Source organism: Rhincodon typus, chromosome 18, assembly GCF_021869965.1.
Source record: "Rhincodon typus isolate 14 chromosome 18, sRhiTyp1.1, whole genome shotgun sequence".
NCBI classification, from domain to species: domain Eukaryota; kingdom Metazoa; phylum Chordata; class Chondrichthyes; order Orectolobiformes; family Rhincodontidae; genus Rhincodon; species Rhincodon typus.
The window spans coordinates 13292616-13309235 of NC_063349.1; the positions used below are offsets into that span (position 1 = coordinate 13292616).

Below are 16620 nucleotides of genomic sequence, written 5' to 3' on the forward strand. Positions count from 1 at the left end.
TACCACAACAGTGAATGCTCTTAAAAACTCAAACTTCTACCCCTATTGTGCAACTCATCCCCCTTCCTGTCTTCTCCAAGGAACAATGGCCTCCAGTGTCCTCCCACAAGAGACCATCTCGCCTAGTCATCAGCTCCTCTGCCACCACCTTGCAAGAAGTCACAGAGCTTTCAGTAGGAAGCACAAGCAAGGCTCTCTCTTGAACCATCTACTAGCTCAGATACGGTCAGCTTGGTGGGTACTTTAGCTAGATTAGACTTGTGGGCACACTCTGATGAGTACATCACTGCTACATCTCCACAGCTGGCCAAGGAAGAACCACCCCCGGTCACCGGCCCTCAGCGGACTGTTGAAAGCCAGGCATCCCCTTAGACCCAGATGGAAGAGGACCTCATGGTGTTTTCCGTTAATATATTTAGTAAAAATGCAACACAGTCACAGGAACAGCAGGCAGGTTTGTAAGCGCCACTCTGCAAATTGGATTAAGGGTTGGATGAGTTCATCAACACTGTTTGTACTGTGCTAGCTCTGATGTGTGTGTGCAGCCTGGAAGTCTACATAGACAGGTTAGCGGTCATCAAGGAGAGCCAGGTCCAACAGAATGGCTGCTGAAGATACACTTTGACTTTAACCACTGCTGGTCAGCACCAGCAGCAAGACACCAGGAGAATGAGGGACCCTGACCTCATTCCAGGTGCTCCTTCCTCTCAAGAGAAAGGGGGATGCCTGTCGACACTCGACCAGAGTAGAAAACACATACAAGCCACATAAGTCTCCCCTCGGGGCACTCCAGAAATGCCTGGCCCCTGCACCTCAGTGGTCGCACCATTTGTCCAGCGGAAATGACATTTAGGTCAGAAGACTGCGGCCTCCTAAAGCTCCTCTGGAGCGTGAGCAGACTCTCTGCTGTGACCTCTGCATTTAGAGGCTGTCAGGCCTGGCAGACTGCTAATCCTCCGACGTGGCCTGCAGATGGACATCGACCCACTCCCTGGACTGTAATGGCAGAGATCCCCAGACCCTGTTCATACCGAGGGGCTGAATAGCCTTGGGCCAAAGCTGGTGGACTGAGATCAGATGCTGCCCTTCAATAACTGTCAGCACCTCCTGACTCAACATAGTTCCCTGTGACTGGAATCAGGACTGGTTCCCTTTGACTTTCAGACATGGCCATAGGTTTGAAGCACGTGGTGCTATATGTTGGGGGTGTGATTCTGGCGTGACAGTGCCATACAACATGTCCACCCCTTAGACTGACCAATGCTGGTAAAACATAACAATCAACCAGGCTTCCTGTCTGATTAAAAGGCAAGGCAACACAGAACTACCATGCGCCTATCATTTCTAAATGATGTGGCAATGTGCATAAAGGCAGGGGAGAGATGCTGCGAGTTGCCAAGGAAGCAGTAAGAAAGCAAGAGCCTGCAGATGCACCGTGCTCCAACACAGATAGATGTCTGTCCCTGTGTGCAATGAGATCTGGGAACAACATTGCAATGTAAGGCACTGATGAGCTCCAAAAAGCAATACTGTGCAGCTGACCTGCATTATAAGTAAGTCCGAGATGTGCCATGATGATGTGGTAAAGCTAATGCTTCACCAATACAACCCCACAGGTGGTACTGATACCGTGAAATGGGGGCAGAGCAATTGGATTTGCCTCTTTAGTAACATGGAAATTAAGGGTGGGAGGGTTTCCCTCCCAATTAGAATTCAGTGAGCTACTGCTCACTCCCTCCCACTGGAAAGACCAGATGGGAACATGGGCCAAGGGGAGAAATCTGGCATCACTTTGATATAAAGCAGGGCTCTCAATCAGTGTGGGTTGGGAGAATAGAGGGAGGGGGCCTGTTCTGAAGCCTCAGACTCAAACAGTATCCACCTGAGGGGATTAAAATGCAACACAAGAGGAAATTCAAGTAAGATTAGACTTATTTTGAAATTAAAATGAGCCCAAAGCATTTTTAAACATGAAAATGTCCAGGTGTGGAAAATAAAACCAAATCATTACGGTGGAAAAGGAGCTGAAGAGTCAAACTTTTCATTTGATTGACTGTAACGTTGTTCAGTTAGAGTGTGCATTATTTTGGAGGGGTAACACAGTATCAAGCTGGAGCAGATGAGTACATGACAAATGCCATAGTGGAATGGGTGTGGAGGATACATCACACATTGATCATGAATGAGTTTCCAAAAATCTTTCACATCCTGTCACAACAGGAAGTCAGCAAAACATGAATAAACGAACTAGGAACAAGAGTTGGTCACTTGGCACTTCGAGCCAGCTCTGCGATTCAATGAGATAACTCATCTCTATAACACTGCATACCCCCGATAATCTTACATCCTCTTGGTAATGAAGCATGTACCTACTTCTCCCTTAAAAATACTTAAAGATTCAGCATCCACTGCTTTTTGAGGAAGAGAATTCTAAACGCCTCAGGCAGTTCCAACAACCAACACGGTTTTTGTGCCATTCTCTAACCCAGTACAATAGGTTCCAAATGGAACTGCCGTATTTTCAGACACTGAAGATATTGCCTCTATTTTGTTCCACAGTGAGTAAAGCAAGATATATATTTATTTAACTGTATAACTTCTGTTTCTAAACAGAAATACTATTTTTGTTGTCTTCATGGTATCCATGGAACTTTTATAACACAAGAAGGGAGCCTCAAACAAAATGCTAAAAGGCCTTGTTAAGTATTGAGAGGTTTAGGCATATTGCCGGATTCCTCTTTGCCTCGCACTAGACTGAAGCAGAGAAATAGGTGCTAGTTTACACAAGACCTGTAAACCTAGGATAAAACGGATTCTGTTCCAAGGAAGAATCATTGGACTCGAAACGTTAACTCTGTTTCTCTCTCCACAGATACTGACAGATCTGCTGGTTTTCTCCATCATTTTGTCTTTTTTTTTCAGATGTGCATTTTGCTTTTGTTTCATAGAGATCTACTGATTTTACAGTCTCAAAAATATCACAATTTGCTCCAAAATACTACTTTGTTTTCTAGTATTAATTCACTGGATGTGGGTGTTGCTGGCTTGGCCAATAATTATTGCTCATCCCTAATTGACCAGAGGGTAGCTAAGAGGCAACCACATTGCTGTTGATTTGGAGTAACATTTAGGCCAGACCAGGTAAGATGGCAGGTTTCCTTCCCTACAGGGGATTAGTGAACCAAATGGATTTTTTCCAACGATCAACAGTAGTTGTCAACAGGCCAGTTCTCAAATCCAGGTTGCAATTAATTCGTACTTCACCATCCGCGATGGTGGGATTTGTCCCCTGAACTTTGGCCTGGGCTCTGGTTCGCGAGTCCACCATCATTATCAGTATGGCAACACTTCCACATGCTGCACCAAGGGCACGTGAATGAGTCTTGCTGGCCGCCAGCTTTAGTAAATCAATCTTACTTTGTGTTACATAAATGAGACACTCCCATTCAAGTATGCCACTAAACCCAAAATAAGATCAGAAGAACCTGATTTTCAAGCATGTTCAAGAACTGACTTAAATCACCCAAAGAAAAGGGAGAAGAGGAAAAATATCATCTGATTACTCTTCAGTAACTTTGCTATTAAGGAGAAGTTTCATATTGCAAGCTACGCCCATCTTGATGGTGATCATCCTTTACCACTCAGAATCAAGGCACAAATGGAGAAGCCATATGAGAGAATGTGAACTGTATCCCAATGTGGAGTCCAATATCCTTAACAGAAGAGATAACTGATGAGGAAGAAAGTATTTGATAAGATCTCTTAAGTGAAGAACTCTTAAAATGGAAGCAAAAATTGATGGCATTAAGGATATTGATGCCAGTGACATATGCAGGGATAGGTGAAAGTGATTAAATATGAACGGAGATTGAATTGGGCAGCATCCCCAGCAATGCTTCCCCAAAAATGTGTTGCATTCTAAGTATTCATAATTAAATACATAATTAGTGGGCAAGTGGAATATCCAATTTTCTGAGAAGATGAAACTGAAAAATAAATCAAAGTGATCTGTACAAAGTGATAGAATTCAGACTGGTACAAAGTCAAGTAATTAAATAAATGCACGGCAGACAGCAATTCCAGGTGATATGCAAGACAATGCATACTGGTGCAAACCACAGCAGATGACAAGCATATCTTATACAAAGATAATGTACAAACGTATCTGGACGTAATAATACTGATATCTTTATATACGTTGTGTAAAGATAGGTTGGACAAAGTCTTTATATTAAGAAATTTTAAAGCACTATTGAAATCTTGCATTGAGTGTTGAACGCATCTTTGGGTCACTGACTCCTATTCATGGGTAGATTACATTGTTATTGATGGCTGTTCACGCTTTCTTTCAGTATAATTGAAGGGTTGCAAGTATAAGTCAGGCTCTTTAATAAACCTTAACTTGTTAGAGACAACAAGGTGCAGGGCTGGATGAACACAGCAGGCCAAGCAGCATCATAGGAGCAGAGAGGCTGACGTTTCGGGCCTAGACTTGTTAGAATCAGCTTTGAACATTGCATGTTTCTCACAATATACTTCAATATAGTTTTGAAGGTTTTGAAAAAAATATTCAAAATATGTGGGCATTACTGGCAAGGCCAACAGTCTTGCCCTCCTCCAAATGCCCCACGAAATCGGTAACTATTTGTCTATATAGTGTAGTTACACTTCTGTTAGAAAGTTTTGTTTGAAAGTCCCCATGGCACAGAATAAAACAAGTCAGAATGGGATGTAACATGAAGGAGAGAACGCAGCTGGTGAAGTTGCCCTGCTGCCTGTGTCATTGATGGTAAAATCAGATTTGAAACATTCAATTGAATTTTTTTTGTTATACAATTAGATTGCAGGTAAGGTTCCCCAAGTTATTACAGTTCCAGATGGAGTACCCCTAAATGTTAAGTGCCCTGCATGAGGAGAGATGAACTGGCTTCCACTTCTTTATTCACCTGCTCCCATGGGTGGCTGCAATAAGGTGAGCTTACAAGAGAAACCTCCGTCGTGAATGCTTTTCTCCCAGGCCAAATGAATTTATGTTTTAAGAAGAAACAATTTAATCAGGGGTTCTTAAGATAACAAAAAGAGGGTGTTTATGAATTACTAAGCTTGAAAAGAAATAATAATGCACTAAACATACACACAGATTAAGAAGGGATTCCAAAAAAAAGACAAAAAACTAAAAGGTCTACAAGTCAGTCTTTCTGGGTGGCTTATGAAGGGCATAGTGGAACGCTAAATAGTTGAACATCTAATAATGGCATTCTTGGCTTTGCAGTTAGATGCAATTGTTTTATTCCATTTTCTTTTGTCAATGGTTGTTTTCTAGCACTTAGAGTAATAGAATCCTTTCACCTGCAATGCAGGAATGATTAGTGCGTGGTTCTTTGCATGGTGACTTTCATAGCCTACTAATGCTAAAACTCAGGCTAGAACACATGATCCTCAGTTCAAATAGCAAACCTTCTCTGACTGGCACACAAAGAACAGGGCTGCTGTAGTTTTTAAGTCTTATATTTTGTACATTTCCGAAAGAAGATTCACAAATAATGTTGCAAAGAGGAGTTTGCCAGTCAGCAATAAATTTATATCCACAGTCTTTTCCTGTCTGTTATAGTTGTCTTTTCTAAAGAAAAACACTTTTTGGACTTAAAAGTTAGAAAATTTCTATAGGACTTCAGGTTTCCGTTCCATCATCATGACAGTCTGACACACTGCTACAGTAAAACATGTAGACAGTGTTAATGACGGATGGTGTACCAATTGGTTGGGCTGCTTTGTCCTGGATGGTGTCAAGCTTTTTGAGTGTTGTTAGAGCTGCACTCAGAGGTAAGTAGCCAGTATTTCATCACAATCCTGGTCTGTGCCTTTTAGATGGTGGACAGGCTTTGGGGAATCAGGTGTTGAGTTAATCACTGCAGAATTCCTAGCTTCTGACTTACTTTTCTAGCCATATTATTTGTGGCTGATCCAGTTAGGTTTCATCTTAAATGGTAACCCAACAATGTTGATGGTGAAGGAGTCAACAATGGTAACAATATTGAACCTCATGGCACAACACATGTGCTGGAGATGGCCATTGCCTGGCACTTTTGTGGCACAAACATTATTGCGACTGATCAACTCAAATCTTGCTTCAAATGGATAATGTCTGTTTCATTATTGGAGGACAGCAAGTAACACTGTACACTGGAATGATCAAACATTCCAGCTTCTGGCCTTATCTTGGAGAGAAGGTCATTGAGGAAACAAGAGAATTTGGTTGGACTTGTGAAGCAACTGAGGAACTTCTGCACTGAATCTCAGGACTTCCTAATCAGCTTCCAAAATCCACATCTTTCTTTGTGTGAGGTACAGCTAGCCAGTGAAGAATCCTCTCCTCATCCCTATTGACTTCAATTTTACTGGGGCTCCTCCATAACACTTGAAGTGAAATACAGCCTTGATGTTAAGCAGTCACTCTCACCTCATCTCTAGAACTCAGTTCTTTTGTTCATGCCAGGTAATAAGGTCTGGAGCCAAGTGATCCTATTCTTCTAAAGGTGGACAAACCAGAAAACTAAATTTACAAATAAAACAACGAAACAGCCTTTGGTTTTGTGTCTCTTCTAAGGATGTCAGCGGAAACATATATTCAGAAGCCACTGGATATGCCAGTTTTCCCAAGGCAACATTTACACGAGGCCAAATAAAAGAACCTTTACCTTGAAAGTAAGGCTAAAGATTGCAAGAGAAGACCCTTTTCTCTCTGTCCTGTGGCAAAAGTAGACTGTTGATTAACTAAATTAATTTCAATTAACTAACACCACATCCATAAGGACACACTTAGGAACATAGGAACAGGAACAGGCGTCCCTCAAGTCTGTTCTACTAGTCACTGAAACCATGACTGATCTGTGGTCCAACATTAACTGTGTTCAATGACTGTTGATCACAGGTTTGTCCTAAAGACTTCAACTGGCTGAATATTAAAGGAAGCTTAAAATAAATTACAGGAGGGCTCTTGTATGCAGGGTTAGTGACCATACCTCCGAGTCTGGAGTCAACTCCCAGAGTCGTACCATAATATCTCAAAACAGGTTGATTAAAAATATCTAAAGTAATTGCAGCAACAAGGAGTAGAAACAGATTAGATCAGTTAATGGTCCCTGTAGGTTCAGTGATTAATGTTGGATGTCTATGTCCACAGGTCTCAGTCTGATAGGGTATTGGATGATCATTCCCTACATCCTAAGGGGACACAGTCAGCAGAAACATAACATTCTAACCTGGGGTTTGAGGGCAGAGAATGCTTCTAGTCAATGGACACTAGAACCAACAAAATTGACATTTGGGTGCAAGGCTTTGGGGAAACTCAGGGCAAAATATCTTTCTATCACAAATATGCCAATATCCCAAGACAAATTTCAGTTCCACACTTTTCAGTTGCATTTTTACACAGAGTGCAAAGAGATCTTAACCTATGTACTGGGACACTGCCTGAGGCACAAGTAGTTCACTGTGTCCTGTAAGAATAGTATATCCACTGCAGTACATCCATCAAGCATTGCTGCACTGTAGTCATTAATCCCCCCATTCACAATTTCCAGAAACGGCCAATTATAGAAAAGTCACAGTGCCCACATCACAAAAATTAGACAAATGAGCCCTTCTGAAGCCAGATCTATTGCTGCAAGGAGGCAGTGACTGCAGCTCAAAAGCAAAAGGGCTTCCAGTAATAGATTGAAATATAATACTTGAAAGCAGAGCAAAATCAGAGTTTCTTTTAAACACAGTAAACACATGCTCTAAACATAACAGACTCACGGAGAAAAACATGATCTCATGAGCAATATAGCAGCGTCCTGTCAGTGCTTTCCTTTCTAAATAAAAAGGACTCAAGCATGACAAGTTATCCACAATGAAGGAGAAAGATACAAAAGAAAAATCAAACAAAAATGCTGGAGCAACTTATAATAAACAAATGGTCACACTGAGCTCAAAACACTTTAGGACAGTTTCATAATTTGCACAATTTACAATCTTATTTCCTGGCATCTCTTCTAATCTACCATCACCATCAAGCCAGGGAACCAAACACTGGTTCAAAGAAGAATGCAGGGGGCATGTGGGAGCAGGTATACCTAAAATGAGTCATCACCTGGTAAAACTACGACATAGTACTGCTTGTGCACTAAACAATACTAACAGTAAGTGATAGACAGAGCAAAATGATTTCACTTCAAACAGACCAGATCTAAGTTCTGCAGTCCTACTGTATTCAATTGTGAATGATGGTGGACACTAGAGGTGAAATATCCCAATGCTGAAATGACCAGGCAGCCCAGCATATCAGTGCAAAAGATAAAGCAAAAGCATTTGCAACAGTCTTCAGGCCAAAAGTGCCGAGTGAATGATCCATCTCGGCCTCACTCAGAGGGCCCCAGAATCACAAATGCTGGTCTTCAACCAATTTGATTCACGCCATGCGATATCAAGAAATGGTATTCCCTGGGTGTTCAAAGCCCCAGATAGAATAGCCAGAGAATCAATTCTAGTGATGTGAATTGAGGACTAAATACCCAGGACACCAGAGAGAACTCTTTTCTTTCAAGTAGCTTCATGGACTCTCTTGCTCCCCTCAGAGAGGATGCAGTGGCTCAGGTGAACACTTCAACCTTAAAGAGGACATTTCAGACAGTACAGTGCCAAGACAGTGTTGCACTGTCATGTCAGCTTAGATCACACACTGAAGATCCTATTTGCAATTTGAACCTCCAACTTTCTGACACAAGTGAAAGTGCTACCACTCAGCCTAATGCCTAAAGACTTCTTCTAACTTCTCTCCTCTTTTTCAGACTCTTTCATTCACTTCCTGAGTAAATCAAATCCATCATTGTGGTTTCCTCTTCATTTGTACACTGACCGGCAACATTACCCAGAAAGATAGTGTAGCTGTTACACATCTTTAATAGTTGAACACCTGAAATTTTAATAGGTGGAGACAATGACTGGACTAGTAATCCAGTTTAATGCTCTGGGGACACAAGTTCAAATCCCATAACAACAGTAAATGAAATTCAAATTCAATCCAGAAGAAAATAGTCTGGAATATAAAGCTAGTGGTGACCATGAAACTACCATCAATTGTTGTAAAAACCCATCTGGTTCACTAATATGCTTTAGGGAAGGAAATCCTAATCTGGTCTCCATGACTTCAGGCCCACAGCAACATGACTGTTAACAACCCTCTGAAATGGCTCAGCAAGTTTCTCAGTTCAAGAACAATGGATAGGCAACAAACTCTGGTCTTGCCAGTGACAACTGTATGCCATGTAAGGACTAACCCAGCCATATTTTATGATGATTTAATCTTTGATTAGGAATTGATGTAAAGGCCATCAATCTTGTCAAAGTGAATGGTTTAGCAACAAATTGACCAAGTAGGGAGTCAGTAGAAACCAGCCCTGCACTTGTATAACACAGCAGCCAAATTACACTTGACAAGGTTCCATTAACATCAAACAAATGCACCTTGTGTGATGTTAGTTGAATTAAGAATGTTGGCCAAGACAGCCAAACACCTAATTCTTCTATATATAATGTCATGGGTTGCCATGCAAGGATATGGAAACCCAGTTTCACATCTCATCTGAGAAAGATATCTCAAATAACACAGTACTCCCTCAGTCCTTCACTAGATACATCCACAGTGAGTCCCCATGAAACCTTTGGAAGAACAGTAGATCAGCTACTGTGGGAGAAGCAATCAGCAGAAAACAGAAATGACAAATGACAAAAGAATGAGCCAGAACTGCAAACTTAATATAAACAAAACAAATTAAATCCCTAAATAAGATTTAAGAAAAAAGTCAGATAATTCTGGTCATAATTTGATGGAAGTTTTTCACAAGAAGACAAAAGTTTATAATTTGAATTAATCATTTCAAATCAATATTAAGTAACATACTTCAAATAAAAGAGAAAAACACAAAGTGCTGATCAGTTTATAAAGCAAGAAAATATGAGACAGAAGCCTTTAACATTTTTAAGCTTTTGTTCAGGCTATAAAATACCACTGCAAATGAATTGGATGAAACCAAATTCACTATTTATGGCGTGGATGATGCACAGAAACAAAAATGTGTTATCAATCTATGACCACCATTGTCCCTCAGATTTATTTTGCATTCTAGGAGGTGATTGTAGATTGATTAAATAGTGCACAAACACATGTTAGGTTAAGGAAAAATAAACAAATGAAACACACAGGGGTTACTGTTTTTTGCATTGCATCCTCACGTGTGAGAATGAAGGAAAGAGAAGGCCTCATTTGCCATAACAGATCGACTGATAAAAAGACTTACATGTATAAGTGCACACTATTAACTTCTTAAACGTTTGTCAAATAATCTGACAAAAACCGATAAGACAGTGAAGTTTTAGAAGTGCAATTCAGAGCTGTGTCAATGCTCAGTGTGTGAAGACATAACCCCCAGGGCAGAAAAACACCTAAAGCACTAGGAAGATCCCAGATTTTAATCCTTTGTTCTATTCAGATTTAATCTTAGCTTGCCAACAATATAGGCATTAAATTCAACCTCAGCGTCCATGGACAGGAAAGACCTGATGAAGAAGAACAAAATACTTTTCACTAGAATCACCTCCATAATTAATTTGTACAATAGCAGTCATTATTCAAATCTCAGATGAAGTATTCTGATTTGGGAAGGAACTTTGGAGGGTCTACTCATGGCACCATACTCCATGATGAAGAAAATGATCTTGAAACTGCAGAGTCTTTCACAATGTCAGTGGCCCTTTATCCTGTAACTATCCTAGGTTGACATTTCCCCATGCGTGGAAACATCTTCTCAACATCTAACCTGTCAAACCACCTCAGAATCTTGTATATTTCAATAAGATTACCCTTCATTTTTCTAAACTCTGAAGAATAAAGGTCTAATCTGTTTAACTATTCTTGATAAGTCATCCCATTCATCCCAGGAATCATCGAGTGAATCTTTTTTGCCTCCAATGCCAGTGCATTCTTTCTTAAATGGAGGGTTCATACTCATAATTTCTGAGCCAAAGTTCCTCAAGTAGCCAACAGTTGCTGAAAGATAGTAAGAACTGCCGATGCTGGAGTCAGAAATAACAGTGTGGTGCTGGAGGAACACAGCAGACCAGGCAGCATCAGAGGAGCAGGAAAGCTGATGTTTCAGGTCAGGACCCTTCTTCACTTGCTGAAGATGTGTTCACCATGGAACATGACAGCATCCGCCAGTTCCCACATACTAGAACTGCAATACATTTCCTGCCCAGCCATCTCTGATTAAAATAATTAATTTGGATGTTAAATATTTTAACAGTTTTAACATATTCTTCAGCTGTAATATCTCCTGATTCAAGTGGCTAACCTAGACAGATACAGCAGAAATATCAACCAGTCGGGGATGTTTTCCTGTGACGTCACACTTCAGTCCTGACAGGTACAAACAGTTTGGAGGGGTTCTTTGCCACCAGTTTGTATCTCCTGCAGCCCTTCTCACCCAGATCCACTCTGCATCACAGGGATACTGGCCTGCTGCATAAGCCTCCCAGTCTGCATCAGGGATGCCAACCTGGTGTGCACACTTTCCAATCTGCTTTGAAGAGACATTAACCTGCTTCATACTCCTCCTGGTCTTTGCAGGGCTGAAAGGGCTACATTTCCCGTGGTCGCATCTGGTTCCTAACTCGATACTGATTCCTCCATCAGGTTTTGTTCCTTCTCTTACGCTTCATAGCAGTTACACACAACTGAATGGTTTGCTCGGCCATTTCAGACGGCATTGGGTCTGGAGTCACACGACCAGAGCAGATAAGCACAACACATCTCCTTTTCTCAGGAACCATAAGAAATAGCAAGAGGAGTAGGCCATTCAGCCCCTCAAGCCTGCTCCACCATTCAACAGAATAGCTGTTCCGGCATTCCTCACTTTCCTGCCCTTGCCCATAACCCTCAATACCCCGACTGATCAAGAATCTATCCATTGCATCCTTAAATATACACAAGGACTCTGCCCCCACAACTCTGTGGCAAGGAGTTCCAAAGATTCTCAATCTTCAGAAGAAACTCTTCTTCATCTCAGTATTAAATTGGCACCCTTTTATTTGAGACTATGGCCTTTTTTGTAAAAGAAATCATTTTTTAGTGGGATGTGGGTGTCGCTGGCTGACAAGCATTTATTACCCATCCCTAGTTGCCCTTGGGAAGGTGGTGGTGAGCTGCCTTCTTGAACCATTGCATTCCTCCTGCTGTGGGTTGACCCACAATGCCAATTGGGACGGAATCTAGCGACAGTGAAGAATTGGCAATATATTTCCAAGTCAGGATGGTGAGTGGCTTGGAGAGGAACTTGAAAGCAGTGGTGTTCCCATGTATCTGCTGCCTTTGTCCTTATAGATGGAAGTGGTCTTGGGTTTGGAAGGTGCTGTCTAAGGATCTTTGGTGATTTTCTGCAGCGCATCTTGTAGATAGTACACACTGCTGCTACTGAGCATCAGTGGTGGAGGGAGTAGATGTTTGTCAACATAATGCCAATGAAGTGGGCTGCTTTGTCCTGGATGGTGTCAAGCTTCTTGAGTGTTGTTGGGGCTACACTCATCCAGGCAAATGGGGAGTATTCCATCACACTCCTGACTTGTGCCATGTAGGTGGTGGACAGGCTTTCAGGAGTCAGGTGGTGAGTTACTGCTAGCCTCTGACCTGCTCTTGTAGTCATTGTGTTTATGTGGTGAGTCCAGTTAAGTTTCTGATCAATGGTAATTCCCACGATGTTGTTAGTGGGCGTCCTAGATTCTCCCAAGATGGGAAACATCCCCTCAGTATTTACTCTGTCAAGCCCCTTAAGAATCCTATTTGTTTCCCCAAGATCACCTCTCAATCCTCTAAACGCCACGATTGAATCCCAACCTGTTTAACTTTTGCTCATAAGACAGTCCCTCCATACCAGGGACCATCCTTGTAAACCTTCTCTGAATTGCCTCCAATCTTTCCTTAAATACAGGACTAAAACTGCTCACAGTACCTCAGATGTGATTTCACCAGCACCTTGTACAGTTGCAGTAAGACTCCCCTACTCTTATACTTCAACCTCCTTGAAATAAGGGCCAACATTCCATTAACCTTTCTGATTACTTGCTGCATTGGTGTGTTAGCTTTCTGTGCTTCACGCACAAGTACCCTCAAGGTCCTTTGTTTTGCAGCTTTCTGCAATTTTTCTCCATTTAAATAATTCTGTTCTTTTGCTGTCCCTTCCAAAATGAACTTTGCATCCTCCCACATTATATGCCATTTGCCAACTTTTTATTCTCTTACTTAACTTTCAATAACTCTCTGTAAACTGTTGAATCCCTCACACAGCTTGTCTTTCCTCCTACTTGTGTCATCTGCAAATTTGGCAACAGTACATTCACTTCCTTCCTTCAAGTCGTTAATATATATTGTAAACAGGTGGGGTCCTAGCACTGATCCCTATGGAATGCCATTGGTCACAGGTCACCAACCCAAGAATAAACCCCTAATCCCTGCTCGTTATTTCCTGCCCATTAGCCAATTCTCTTGACATGAGAGACATCAACAAGTTTTGTAGTCGACCTTACACTCGCTTTTAATTCCAGATTTATTGATTGAGTTCAAATTTCACCATTTCTGACGATGGGATTCAAACTCGTGTGCCCAGACCATCTGCCTGAAACTCGGGATTACACACCCAGTGAAATTATCACCACACCATCATCTTCCCTGTACAGGTAGAAAGAAATTTGAAACCAATGTTAAAAACTTGGAAATAAATATGTGGCATAACAGAGAGCCAAGGTATGTTAGGCGGTACATGGCACCTGATTTGATTGAGAAATAGGCAGCTGAGTTTTGGATGACCTCACGTTTACAAAGAATGCAAACTAGGAGGCTAGCCATTGTTGGAATAGTTGATTCTAAAGGTAACAAAAATGTGGTTGAAGGTTTCTGCAGCAGATAGGCTGAGGAAAGATTGAAAATGGTTGAAGTTAGATGCGCAAGTAGGTGGTTGTGAACAATCTAGTTCAAGCTCACACAGTTCCCAAGGAAAGGGATGGAGTCAATGAGTAGGGAGCAGAGTTTGTGTTGGACATCAAATATCCAAGGTTCCCAATATTCAGTTGGCAGGAAATTCTGTTCATCCAACAGGAGAACGATAGTTCTAATGAAGAGTTCCATCTGCAACTTGATTTGTTCTTGAGTATTACTGAAAGGCACAATGTAAATGAGATATTGGAGGGAACTGTGGATAGATCCTTGGTGGACCCTTGCATGGAAGGGAAATCAATGTTGATCATTCCCCAGTGATGATTGAATAATTAGCAATGGAACCAAGCGATGACAATCCCACACAGTTGGATGACACAGGCAAGACGTTGGAAGAGAATGGTGTGTGGTTAACCATGTTAAAAAGGCAGCAGGCAATGAAAAGGAATGGATTTACCCTGGTCACAATCACAATCAAATGGGTTAACAAGCAGATAGTTGTCTTTCTCTTAGCTGATGAGTCAGCATCTCCAGAAGAGGCAGGTGAAAAGTAAATTACTGGCCAATGCAAGAAGATAGAATGTGCTATAGTGGTTTTGGAATAAATACTGGAAATGTATGGAGGTCAGGTAGCAATCAGAAGCAAAGATAATGGGAAAAACATTTTAGGCCTTATGACCATTTTCGTCAACCAGACTGGGAGGTGATGAACTTATTGCATCATTTCTATTGAAAATTAAAGGACACAATTGCCATTGGGGCTTAACTTTCTTTAAAAATAAACACTCATTTTAAAATACAGGAATAGAGAAAGGTATTCCAAAATGGATAGAAGTTCTGCATCTGAAGGCAAATATGGATTTTTGAGCTTTTTCAAAACATCATATTCTGAGTTTTACAGTACTGCAGTAACTATTCTGTCCAATGACAATCTATACTTAACACAAGAGGCAAGCTTTCTCATAACTTGCTTGGCAAACAACAATGAATTACATCAAATCATATTGCACAGGAGGAAGTAAAGTTGATTTTTTTTTATTTTAAATTTCAGCATGAAGAATGTTTTTCATTCTCTCCCTGACATCCAGCTGAAATTCCATAAAGAATCTCAGAAATCTCGAAGTTTGCGAGGAAGCGGAGGATGATTTTTTTTTGCTAAGTCAAGGAAAAAACAACAAGGTTATCAAAAATTAAAATCACTGGAAAACCAGAGGAAGTACTTTTAGATATTGAAAGAGGACACAATGCAAATAATCATTTCTGAAGTATCACCCCAGAATTTATAAGTAAAAATTATTGGTGATGTTGCTAACCAGTTATACATGTGAATGATTTGTTTTTATTTCCGGGGAAGGGCTTGTGCAATATCAGGTGACTCATCAGTTGGACCACACATGATAGTACAATGTGTATGTGTACATACACACACACAAATAAAATGATGTTCATCACATTAGCGATGGGTGGGGTACAGAGCAAGGAAATGTACATCTACATACACTAAAAGCTGGAAATAATACATACTGACATGGGCATAAACAGTAAAGCACCATAACATGCAATCATTGGCAGGAAATGATGATAAGGCCGTTTCTAGGAGGCATCTAGAAGGAGCATATAAAACTGAGAGGAGCTGGGCTGCTCTTCACTGACGCCTAAGCAAGGTACCCAACCCTGCAAGGCCGCTGAGACAGAAAGGAGTACTGTGCTTCCGATCCAAGCCTCAGCTCTCTGTAAGCTTTCCGTTTTAACACTAAGTGCTTTCAATGGTAAAGGGTGGAGGGGGGAGGTGAAGAAAGAGCGAGAGGCTGTGCCCTAAAGTCAGGGCCTGCTTCCCCTCCTGGTGGTCTAAGGTGACTAACAAGTGATGAATAATGATAGTGACAATTAATTAATAAACACACAATGAAACAGTTAGGCACTGGTTCATGGTTAAGTAGATTCACTGTACCGCGATCACATTCACAAACGTCGTCTTGCCCGAGTACTGCAGCCCGACCAGGGTCAGCTCCATCTCCTCCTTCCAGAACAGGGACTTAAACCAGTCCAGCAACTTGTTAATCAGCACCAACATGCTCATCTTCTCTGGCTCCAGCTCTCCACTTTCTGCTGCTCTACCAGTTCAGCTTCAGCTTGCCTTACGTCTGCAGCTCCGCAGCCGGTGATCATATGACAGCTGAGCAAGGGAAGAGCGTAACATCAGCTGCCCATGAAAGGGAGGGCTATGTGTCCAAATGTCAACGCTTTAGGCACACTCCCAGAGCCACGCTAAGGGAGCAGCTTGAAATAAATGGATTACAGAAACTCTGAAGAACTGAAAGCAGGTGCATATTTTTTTTTAAATGAATCGTGAAACAATGGAAAATATAATCCATGCATTTAAAAAAACACCGGAGTTTCTAATTTATTTATGTGTAAATGTGTCAACTGTTCACCTCAGTCGGAAGGTTGAGCTTATTGAAGAGATTTGAGCACATAATCTAGACTGGCATTCCAACTGCAGAGCGGAGGGAGTGCTGCACTGTCAGAGATGCCACCTTCTGGGGAGATGTTAAACCAAAAGGCAGTCTGCTCCCTCAGCTCGATCAAAGATT

General features: G+C 41.4%; 1 protein-coding gene across 1 annotated transcript in view; it reads right to left on the minus strand.

Moving 5' to 3' along the window:
* Nucleotides 1-16194, minus strand: part of LOC109927769 (ADP-ribosylation factor-like protein 8B-A) — an 85938-nt gene extending 69744 nt beyond the window's left edge. The window contains exon 1 of the mRNA XM_020527777.2: nucleotides 15978-16194. Coding sequence (XP_020383366.1) covers nucleotides 15978-16106 — 129 coding nt within the window. The 5' untranslated portion in view covers nucleotides 16107-16194. The remainder of the gene's footprint in view (nucleotides 1-15977) is intronic.
* Between the last annotated feature and the right edge of the window lie 426 nt (nucleotides 16195-16620).